The sequence below is a fragment of the Babylonia areolata genome, chromosome 4, assembly GCF_041734735.1.
Source record: "Babylonia areolata isolate BAREFJ2019XMU chromosome 4, ASM4173473v1, whole genome shotgun sequence".
Taxonomy (NCBI): Eukaryota; Metazoa; Mollusca; class Gastropoda; order Neogastropoda; family Buccinidae; genus Babylonia; species Babylonia areolata.
In genome coordinates this window covers 51,944,308-51,956,534 of record NC_134879.1, presented here as the reverse complement: position 1 = coordinate 51,956,534, position 12,227 = coordinate 51,944,308, and the positions used below count along the sequence as shown (strand labels likewise).

The 12,227-nt window shown below is 41.7% G+C and overlaps 1 protein-coding gene across 1 annotated transcript; it reads right to left on the bottom strand.

Moving 5' to 3' along the window:
• Nucleotides 1-746: 746 nt before the first annotated feature.
• On the bottom strand, nt 747-11,981 carry LOC143281486 (uncharacterized). The gene is made up of 3 exons (XM_076586696.1): nt 11,659-11,981; nt 3,632-3,760; nt 747-1,003 (listed from the first exon to the last, which is right to left on the bottom strand). The coding sequence occupies exons 1-3, from the start codon at nt 11,975-11,977 to the stop codon at nt 747-749; spliced, it is 705 nt and encodes a 234-aa protein (XP_076442811.1). The 5' UTR covers nt 11,978-11,981.
• Between the last annotated feature and the right edge of the window lie 246 nt (nt 11,982-12,227).

Below are 12,227 nucleotides of genomic sequence, written 5' to 3'. Positions count from 1 at the left end.
CGTTTGAGTCTGAGGGTCACGAGTGTCGCTGATTTGAATCCCGGAAGCGGTGAGTGTTTCAACCTCTTGGATATTCAGCGTCCGTCTTGTATGTCAACTGTGCATGGTGAAGACTACATCAGTTGTGATACCCGGCGGGACAGGCTGGACTCTCTGGCCAGACTTGAAAGGTTAACCCTCATTCACAACCCCAGTCAGCCACCCAAAACTCGAAAAAAAAAAAATCTTTAAAAGAACAACGAGAAGAGGGAAAACCACGAAGTAAAGACGTAACTGCAAAGTCATCATCCTCAGCCTGTTGTGAAGATCAGATTATGTACGTCAACTAAAATCGTTTATTTATTTTTTAATGTTTTATTTTATTTTATTATTATTATCTAACAAGAGTGGAAACATTTGAGACCGAACGTCACCTTTTGGAAAGTCTACACTGAACAACAAAGCACACTTTTGTTCCCGGCTCCTTTTCTGTGCCTGTTACTTTCCAGTGATCTAGCTGTTGGAAGTTCTTAGCGAAAATGGCTTGAAGGTGTGTTGTCTCTACACATGCTACTGCTTTTTTTTCTTGTTCACTGCTGGACATTTGTGGTCTGGTTAATTTTTCTTTTTAAAGGTTTCTCGTCCCACTTGGTAATAAAAAGAATCAACAAGTTACTGCACTTTTCTTCTCTTTGTGTGTGTGTGTGTGTGTGTGTGTGTGTGTTTTGGTCACTGCTGGTCACGTGTGGTCTGGATGACATGTCCGTTCACGCGCACGTTCTCCGGCAGTGGGTGCTTAAGTTATAAACCCTCCAGTCCTTGGGGTAGTCTTGAGCGGTGACTTGTTTGAAATAGCACGTGTCCACATGGGAGAGGTAGCTAAAGGCGGTGCAGCTGTGGTCAGCGTTGCAAGCGTGTTCACAGGTGGACATTGTGCCATAGGCTTTCTTGCTGAACAGGTCATGCGAAAACAGGTCCCATCCGAGGTACTTCAGGTAGCTATTACCCAGGTTCCGTGTGCAAGCTGAAACAGATGGTTGTGTTTACTTCCAGGAAAAAAAATGCACGCTCCTTCGTGAATGGCAGACTCAGGCACAGCCATAAATAACAAATAAGCTCATGACCACGTATGTACGCCAATCATCCAGCCTCCTCCCCATCCCTCACACACACACACACACACACACAGACACAGAACATAGACAACATCCTCCCCTCCCTCACGCATGCACACACACACAAACACACACATTATTGAAGCAACTCAACTCTCACACAGGATACACTCCTTCCAATGTTCAGTTTCAGTTTCAGTAGCTCAAGGAGGCGTCACTGCATTCGGACAAACCATATACGCTACACTACATCTGCCAAACAGATGCCTGACCAGCAGCATAACCCAACGCGCTTAGTCAGGCCTTGAGAAAAAAACAAACAAAAAACCCCCCAAAAACGGGGGAATAAATAATAGATAAGCTTACATAAATAAATAAATAAATAAATTAATAATAATTATAATATAGAAAAAGGTAGTAGTAATAATAATAGTAATATTAATAAAATGATAATAATAAAAAAATAAATAAGACAACAATGATGATAAATAAGCGAATAAATGTAAAATATGAAGACACACATTCACACATACGCCCACACATGCATAACAGAAATGCACCAAACATGCAGTTTCACAGATATGAAAGTACAGTCAAATACATATAAACGTACATGAGCTCCAACACACACACACACACACACACATTACCTTGCACCTCCTCCACCCCCCTCCTCCACACACTCATTTCTAGTCTACGTATCGCAGCTTCCACGGCACACACACACACACACACACACACAAACACACACTCACAGAGATGAACACTTACTTGTACAAGCACACACACATACGCCCATATCTCCCACCCCCAACCCCACACACATATATACAAAGATATATATATATATATATATATATATATATATATATATATATATATATATATATACACGTTCCAATATCCTGTTGCTCCCACAGTGTAGGCATGCATACACTCACATACCTCATCCTCTACACCACCTCCCCCCGCACTCCCACCTCCCCTCACACACACACGTACACAGATCTCTCCTGACACTTGTGTACACTTACACTCTCGCGCATTCATAAACGCACTCAAAAGCACAGACCCACACATCCACACAAACACACACATACACACACGCACAGAGGCTGCCACTGACTGGCCGCAAGAGGGATGGGAAAAGATCTCTGATGCCAAGAACGTGGCGTCTAGTGTGTTGCTCAGTCTATTGTATTTGGAAAGGCCCACAGAGACTCTGTTCCGTTTTGAAGAAATTTGCGCAATGTTGGTTTGGAAATGATACCGATATTTGTTTGATTTGCAAAGCATCGTGCTCTACCTTTCATGTTAGACTTGCGGCCGCTCCCTCTCTCTGCTTTTATTTCTTTGAGGCGATCGATGGTGTGATGGCCTTGTACCTGTTCTTTTTGGTATTCTTTGACTTTTCTGAGGATTCCCGATTTCCCTAGATGTAGGCCGCTCGTTGGTGTTGCGTTACCAGCAAGTCTGTCAGCTCGCTCATTTCCCTTAACACCTACCTGCATGTCCCGGGCAGTATGACCATGTGAGTTTTTTAATCTGAAAGTTGCGCATTGCCTTATGCCACTCTGGGCTTCCCATTCCGTTTTCAATTTTCTGTATGAGGTTCATTGAGTCGGTTAGAATCATGTCATGTTGGTTTCCGGGCGTATGGATGGACGATAGCCACTGGAGGGCATGTGTCGCAGCTTCAACTTCCATCGTTAGGCTGGAGGTTGTGACTTTGTAGGCAGCATTATCTTCCCTAATTGTTTTTCCATTTTGTTTCGCAGTGAATCCCCAGCCAGACTGGTCTTTGGTGACTGAGCCATCTGTGTATATGATGATGTCCTCTTCTTTACTGTTTTCTTCTATGAGTAGCTTCACTTCCGCATCTGTTTTGCCCTCTGGCCATTCCCGACAATGTCTTCCTAGAGTGGGTGAAATGACTGTGTTGAATAGATGGTTGAGGTTTTTGGGGTTTTTCTCCCATTCCAATGTTCATACACGATGCAGTGTGCTCAATACATGTATACTCCTCTTCTTGGTCGCCCATTGGGCGAGTCATTGCGGCATCGCCCTGAAGAACTGCCCACCATATTCCTCTGGCACTGTTGGTTGTATGTCAAGGCTTGGTTCTCTGCAATCTGCTGATTACTATTTCAGTCAAATTTTAACAGTATCCATATCATATCATATCATATCAACTATAATAAAGGCGTTCTCTCTCTCTCTCTCTCTCTCTCTCTCTCTCTCTCTCTCTCTATATATATATATATATATATATGTGTGTGTGTGTGTGTGTGTGTGTGTGTGTGTGTGCATATATTGTTCACTCCATCTTTGAACTATGAATAGCATATCCGCCTTCAGAAAATGTGTGGAAATGCTTTTCTTTGGCGTTACGTTTGCCACCTCCCGGCCAGTTCATTTCTCAGGGCTGGCCAGCTGTGCTGTGCACAGCGCCTTGTGTGGAAAAGATGTGGAAGTAAGACTCCCCTACCATTACATTATGCCTGCTCATTGCTCTTACACTCGCTCAGTATACTCACTGCTGGTACAGCCGTTCAAATAGTTATCAAAGAAGAATCCACCGTCACACAGACACATGCCGGAGTAACAGGCAGCCATGTACTCTGTGCAGTCACTGTTTGAAGTGCAGACTTTCTCGATCCACTTATCTGTGGAGGAAAAGAAATGTTGACGATACTCAGTTTGTCATAAACGTGCTCTTGTTGTGAACGTGGATACGTTATGAGATGGCAATCGAAGAAGCAACGTGGGATTCATAGACATACACAAACACATTGGACAGGACTTCTCATGTATTCATTAAATTAAAAAAAAAATCATTAACAAAGTCAGCATTGTCAAATCTTTTCAGCAAACTAAAGAAAGCAAATAACCAAGCACAACGAACCAGCCATGAAGAAAAACGTTATTTTCCAAATGATCTTGTTTTTCAAATGAAATGCTATCCAGAATGGTAATCTCTCTCTCTCTCTCTCTCTCTCTCACGCCCAAGAACACCTAGGTAAACAGGCATCAAAAGCAGCACATTTCCTCCGACGAATCGTTAAAAAGCAAGATATTCGTTTTGATTCTGTACTGCAGCTTTTCGATTCGCTTGTTTTACTTACATTATCATATGGAGCCGAGATTTGGTTCCCGTGGGTTGAAACTAAACTTCCTGTTCATTCAACAGAGGAATAACAGATTTTTTAGTAACTGTATTTCTTCGAAACATCCCCATGAACAAATGCATCTAAGATTCTGCAAACTGCTTCTAGGGTATATACTAAAACAACGAATCTGCCAACTCTAGCAGAACTGGGCAGATATCCATTTGGAATTCATCTTGCATGCAGTGTTCTTATCCACTGGACTCATATTCTGGATGCACCTGGTGATAGCCATATCAAAAAGGTGTATATATCCATGATGAACCAAACCGAAACGATTGAAAACCACTGGATACTATTTGTAAAAAGTATTCTTCACAGTGTAGGGTTAGGTCATGTTTGGATTAACCAGTCTACATTTAATAACAGCAGACTTCGATTTACTTTACGTCAACAACTAAGAGATAGATATATACAATTTTGGAAACAGAGAAAAACCGTATACAACAGATTAGATTTCTACAACAAAATCTAGAGGTGTTTATGGAATTGAGAATTATTAAACTGAAAAAATCGATCCTGCTCACAAACGAGCTCTCTGTAAAGTCAGAGTGCCTGACCAGCAGCATAACCCAACGTGCTTTGTCAGGCCTTGAGTGCAAAAATATAGGCGAAAAACCGGTTCAGACTGACCTGTAGGTGGTAACTTGTCCTATGATGAAAGAGTTTCCCTACGTTTCGGGCCCTAGGCCCTTCTTCATGGGGAGAAAAGTAGAGAATGAAGAAGAAAAGAGAGGACAAAACCAAGACAGAGGTAAAACAAAGAACTGTGAGGAGTAATCAAAAAGAAAAAAAAAAGAAAAAAAAAGAACAGAGAAAAAGGTGAGCAATATTTACAAAGGAAAAGAAGGGGGGATGGTTAAACACTGGAGGGGGGGGGGTGTAGGGGGGGAAAGGAGGGTTGTGGTTCGCCAAAAGATGAAAAGGTGTAAGAATGTGTGTGCTGGTCAGTGTGTGTGTGTGTGTGTGTGTGTGTAAGGGGAGAGAAAGAAAAGGGAGGGGGGAGGAGAGAGAGAGAGAAGGAGTGAGAGACAGGTAGGGAGGGAGAGAGGGAGAGATAGTGGAAGAGAGAGAGGGGGAGGAGAGAAAAAGTGGGGGAGAGAGAGGGGGGGGGGAGAGAGAGAGAAAGAGAGTGTGTGTGTCTGAAGGTGGGTTGCAGGGGGACAGGAGCAGTGAAAAGAGAGTAGAAAAGAGAGAGAAGAGGGCCCAGGGCCACTAGGGGTCCATCACTCTGGTGTTGATGCCTGAAGGCTGGATGGTCCCCAGGCAGCTGATCACGTGGGGCTCCAAGTGCTTGCGGTATGCTCTGTCGCTCGGGTTCTGCCATACAGCTGCCACCTTGCATGCTGTAGTTGTGCAATGGGCTGTTGAAGTGTTGACCTATAGGGTCACTGTAGTTCAGCCGCATTGAGCGAAGGTGCTCTGAGAAACGCTCACTTAATGTCCGGCAGGTCTCACCCACATAGAGCTTGTGGCACAGAGTGCAGGTCAAAATGTACACAATGTCCGTTGACTTGCAAGTGTAATTGGACCGAGGGATGAACTGGCGTTGGGGGCCCGCAAAGGTTGTGGAGGCATCGATGTGGGCACAGGTCTTACACTTGGCTCGCCACACGGGTTACATCCAGGGGGGGGGGGGTTACCTGTTTGGTGGCTGATTCTGGTCCTCACAAGCAAGTCACGGAGGTTCTTCTCTTCTTCTCTCTCTGGAATGCTATCGGGGGGGTCTGTGAAAAACCTGTCCCAGGTATGGATCATTCTGGATGATGTGGTAGTTTCAAATTTATATTTGTGTACCAATGGGAGTAGAATTCTTACAGATGTAGATAAGCGCTCAGCTGGCTACGATAACCAGAGTTCAATCACAGCACATGCCGTGAAGCAGACGACAATTTTACTACGGTGACGGTGTCCAACCATTGACCTGTCGATGTAATTCGTGTACCGTGACGCTTTCGACCTTGTTCATTACTAAAGAAATTAGAGTAATTTGCCCTTGATTACGCCGGAAAGAGATTTTGTGGGGAGTCTCAAAAAGCGAAAGTTGCGAGTTTGTCGACTGTACTTGTGTAAATGTTTCACAATAGGTCTGGGGAAAACGGGAGGAAAGAAGTACTGTGTGCGCTGGTCGAACTTCAATGGAAAAAAGGTGACATCGCAACGAATACCAGCCATGAACTGATTGCATGGCGAGCTCAGAATCACTTCGTGAACTGAAAAGGACCGCACCCTCAGTGGCGATGATATTCCTTCATTTTTCACGAACAAGGTCTTCAAAACAAGCACGGTATGTGACATTTTGAATCGAATTATGTTTCCAAATATATTTGTTTCAATTCAACAGCCAACCCTAAGAACGTTTTGAGTCTGGTTTCTCAAAGAGGGATAATTATACTGTCTTCATTTCTCACACACTTATCTGTCTAATGTTTGAATCCAAAAGCACAATTTAACCTTTAAAACGGAGAATTACAGTCCACCAGCTGGCCGGTCTTTTTCAGCTTTCAGTCATCAATGTTGTATCATTCAACAGGATTGTGTGTGTGTGTGTGTGTGTGTGTGTGTGTGTGTGTGTGTGTGTTTCTTAGCTGTGGTTTGTCTTTTGGTCACATTCTTAGCTGTGATATTTATTCAGCACAGATATATGTATAGATCTCTGACACATAGTACAAAACTGACTAGTGTACCCCAGAAACAAACACTACAAAGAATTTCCACTATACAACATTTGTCAGCATATACTTCTTTCAAGTGGAAATGTTTGCACATTTTCAGAAAGTGCAGCAACAATGATACTGAGACAGTGAGATCCTTGCTACTTCCACACACACACACACACACACACACACACACACACACACACACACACAGAGTGATAGATAGATAGATAGATAGATAGACAAATAGATAGATATAGCATAGTTATTGTTGCAAATTTAAACAACTCACTGGCTTGAGATTCTGTACATGCATAATGCAGTGACTAGATCTGACACATTTTAGGGGTTGTATGGAGTTTGAAAATGTGTAACTGAAACAAATGTCATAACATTCAAGCTAAAATTATATATTCTTTTCTTTTTTTTTTTTTTTTTCCCCCACAGCTGTCAGATGTGCAAGTCCAAGAAGACATCACTGCTACTTCTGCATCAGCAGTGGAAACCAGTGCTGCTGACAGTAAACTGAGTAATTTTACAAAATTTAACAAATTTGGAAGTGAAAATATGTAATGATCTGACAGCTTTGCTTCCCCCTTTACACCAATCTGACACTGATGACACAGTGAAAGATGACTTATTAGGGCCTTGAAGATTGTTTTGTCATAAAATTTAGACTGAAGGGGGGTGTCACACACACACACACACACACACACACACACACACACATGCACACATGCACAATATCCAAAACTAAATGGTGCTCACATCATAAATAACTCAAATAGTTCAGACAATTGTTCACCATAAGATTATACACCATAAGATGAAATCATTCTTTACTTGCAGTTAATCATCAATGCAACTGTGATGAAACACACATGAATCAGTTTTGATGATTATTGTCTTTAATCAAATTCCATGCACAGCTCCACCACTCTTCTCCACACAATTTCCATGCTAAACTGCACCACTCATTTCCCCACAGATTTCCATGTTCAACTCCAACACTGTCCTCCCCACAATATGTATTAAAGCTACTCCAAGAAAAAAAGAGAAAAAAAAGTCATGTGATAGAAAAGCCAGAAAAAGATCAAATTCATTGGAACATCAATGGCCATTTTCTCAAGTCTGAAATCTGTTTTTAGAAGGCACACACACACACACACACACACACACACACACGCGCGCGCGCACACACTCACTCACTCATACTATGTAGCAACAATATGAAATGCTGGAATGTTTATAGATTCTGAATGAATTGGTCACGCACAGGAGCGATACTTTTTTTCTTCAACTCAGTTGTTAAAAATCTGCGGGAGGTTTATGTCGCTGTGACAGCAGAAATGTCTGTGACAGCAGAAACTGACTTGACTTCGCCTTCTTGTTTCTGGTTCCGCGACAATTGAAAATCTTTGCACGACGAACAAGTTCAACTTTCACGCTACTTATCAGTTGTCCGTTCTTTCTTTTAAATACTCTTTTGGTTCTTTAACTTTAATGGATTCAAGCGCACTTTCAGTTTCTGGCAGCGGACAGTCGCCATGTTGCCTTATCCGGACGTCCCAAGGTGAAGAGGCTGAACTTTTCACTGACTTCCGGTTTTCTAACGAACAAGGTCTATTCAAATTTTGAATCATTAAACGCCTGCTGGCCGGTCAGTCTTCACATAGTGTTGCTTTCCAACACACGGTCAGTGTCGTACACAGTCAGCTGCCTTAAGATTCTACTGCACTGTCTTCTCATCTTCTTTATTTCTTCTTCTTTAATTCTTTTCCTTTAACTATTGTAATCAAAACAATAGAAAACCCTTTTTGTGACTGGCCTGTATATGTCCTTGGCCTGCGCGAAGGAGCTTTCTGTCCTTTCACTGTCTACCCTGTAAATTCAGTAATTCTTTTGTAACCCCTTTATAATATACCACTCGGTTCACAGTTACACAATTGGCATCGCCGACAGGATATTGATCCACGACAGGATATTGATTCAAAATATTTCTTTAGATATTTCAAATTCTTAACTCCTCTTATCAAAATGAAGTAAACCCCACCCCTACCACTCAGTCGTTTACACATGATTTTGCCAGAGGGCAACACTTTTGTTGCTATGGGTTCTTTTTCAGTGTGCCAAGTGTGTGCTGTACACGAGACCTCGGTTTATTGTCTCATCCGAATGACTGGACGCTCAGTTTAATGTTGCAGTCAAACTTGGGAGAAAGGGCGAGAACGGGATTCCAACCCAAACCCTAACGGACTCTGCATTGGCAGATGAGAGTCTTAACCATTTTGCCATCTTCCTCCTTAAAAACAGCAACAAACCTGAAAGGAATTATGTTACCTTACTTGAATGAAGACATTAATTTTGTACACTTAAAAAAAAAATTTTTTTTTAATGCATTCTGATATTAGCATACTTTGGACATTCAATAACATGTGGTTCTTTCTTTAATTCAACATCTTTTCACTTTGAGTGATATTAGACGTGTCATATGTGTGTGTCTGTGTGTGTGATTTGGGGTTGGAGATGGTGGTTAAAGGGGAATATACAGACCAAAAAAGGGATAAACTAGAATAATGGAATCAGCAATTCGTAAATATCTGTGTAATGGTAATTAACAAAATAAACACCAATAAAGAAAAAAAAAAACGAAAAAAAAGAGAAAGAAATTCAATATCGGAAAATCGCATCACAGAAACATTCCTATTGGACTATGTAACGGGGATTCGGCAATTTTGGTCAACAGTAATTGGTTGGACATTATTTCTTTTATGTTTTGTTCTGAAAATGTTCTAACTTTACAAGACTTGGGAAGTAACCTGACAATCGTTTGACACTGAAACAAAATATGATTTCGTGTGATCTGTTTACCACAAACACAATAAACGTTTTTGCTGAACTTTGTCTTGAAAGCGTCTAATCTTATTCGAGACACCAGAGAGGTTACCAGTCTGTGATAGAACGATGGGAAATCCATCAATTTGTATCGAGTAATTTCAGTTATAAACCCCTTTTCCTTTGGGTATGAAATCCTGTCATCAGCACTAGATTGACATCTGCTCCATATTGAAGATTCGCGAAGTCTGCAACATTCTGAAACTGATAACTATTTCAAAAGTATTCTCTATTCTTTGTGCATCCTTTTTTGCCATTCTGTCGGCCATTTCATTTCCTTTTATACCAATATGAGAGGGTACCCAGCAAAATTGAGTAGTTCTGCCTTTGGCTGATAGAATTTGAAATAAATAGTATATTTCAAAAATAAGATCTTGTCGAATTTTTATATTAAACGATTCTAATGCCTGCAAGACTGACTTAGAGTCAACCAATAAAACGATCCTGAATATAGTTACTGGGAGATTTATCAGATATTCCAGCGCAAACATTATAGCCACTAGTTCAGCTGTAAATATAGATAGCTTACTTCCAAGATAAAATGACCTTTCAATTTTAAGTGCAGGAATTACAAAAGCTGCACCCGTGTTTTTATTTTCAAGTACTGAACCATCTGTAAACACCTGGAGATGGTTTTGATACTTTTCATGTAGACGGATGTTTGTATTCACTTTCATAATGTTGATATTTTCATCTTTTTTCTGATCACAATAGTTTATATCAAAAGCTGGTCTCTGTGTCTCCCATAATGGTATGGGTGTGGAAGTATGTGCGGCTGCCACATTTTTTTTATGTCTATTCCGGAACTTTCGATTTAGTCAAAAGTATATGTTGCTATTGTCGTTTGAGATGATATGGAGTTGGCCCTTTTCGGAAAGTCTGAATCTGATCTAATTTTCAACTTCTCTCCAATGTTGTTGTCACTTGCGCTTGCTCTTATTACAAACTCTGATGTTGTAAGTTATCGATATTCGTCAAGTGGTAGAATTCCAGCTTCTCCGTATGTTTCCAGATTTGATGCGTGATTAGGGACACCCAGTGTGAATTTATATGCTTTATAATCTAAACTTTGTAACTTTTTAAGTAAATATTTCGGGGCACTAATGTATACTTCTTGTGGATGAACTGCTTGTGGATGAACGTCACCTTAAAAAAGTCACCGCCACAAAGAACACAAGATTACATCAGGGGATTATATCAGACGGATCTTAGCAGCCTTGGCCGATACATCTTTGAAAATGGATTATCATTGTCCACTAATAAAACCAATGTGATTTTATTTAATCCTGGAAGCAACCCAGCTAAGTTACTAACTTTCAAACTACTTGGAGAACCTTTAGAATACAAGCGATGTGTGAAATAACATGTGAGGTGTGTGTGTGTGTGTCTGTGTCTGTGTGCCTGGGTCTGTGTGTGTTTCAGTTTAGTTTCATTTACATGCAGGGGTGAAAGTGCACAGGCTGCTGTACCTACGATGCATCATACCACCTTAAAATGGAAAAGACGGGAATGGAAAGCAAAAAGGGAGGAGCGTTTGGCGCAACCAACTAACTAACAAACAAACAAACGAACTAAAGTTTCGGATACACTTCCGTGCGAAACATACTTCTGGTGATGGGATCACCTACCTAACCAACCAGCCAACCAACCAAGTTTCGGATCCACTTGAAACATACCTCTGGTGATGGGACCACCTACCAAACCAACCAACCAACCAAGTTTCGGATCCACTTCCATGCAAAACATACCTCTGGTGATGGGACTAGCTATCTACCTTACCTACCTACCTACCAACCAACCAACCAACCAACTATAGTTTCGGATCCCTTTCCATGGAAAACATACCTGTGGTGACCGGAGTGAAGGTGCGGGCTCCAGACACCGCTTCCGTCCTCCATGTCGGACGTTGCCGCTTGCTGTGGGTCCGACATCTGCCCGCTGACCCTTCAGGACCTGGTGCAAAGGTGGACAGGACGCACCGTGCATCACCCGCACACATCAGACTGCATTCAGTCTCGACCCTTGCCGGCTTCTCCCACAGCACGTCTTCCGTGAACATGACGTCATCCAAGGGCAGCAACTTGAAGAGGGTGCCGTCAGTCACGTGGCCCCAAGTCAGAACTACCAGGGCCAGCCACAGCAGATTTCTGGTCGATGAGTTCATTTCTTGTTTCTTCCCGTGAAGAATTCTCTTTTGGGTCCTGGTTGATAACGACGGGCAATAACTGAGGGGAAAAGTTGCACAACATATTGAATAATCAATCAATAACCGAGGGAAAAGTTGCACAACATATTGAATAATCAATCAATAACTGAGGGGAAAAGTTGCACAACATATTGAATAATCAATCAATAACTGAGGGGAAAAGTTGCACAACATATTGAATAATCAATCAATAACTGAGGGGAAAAGT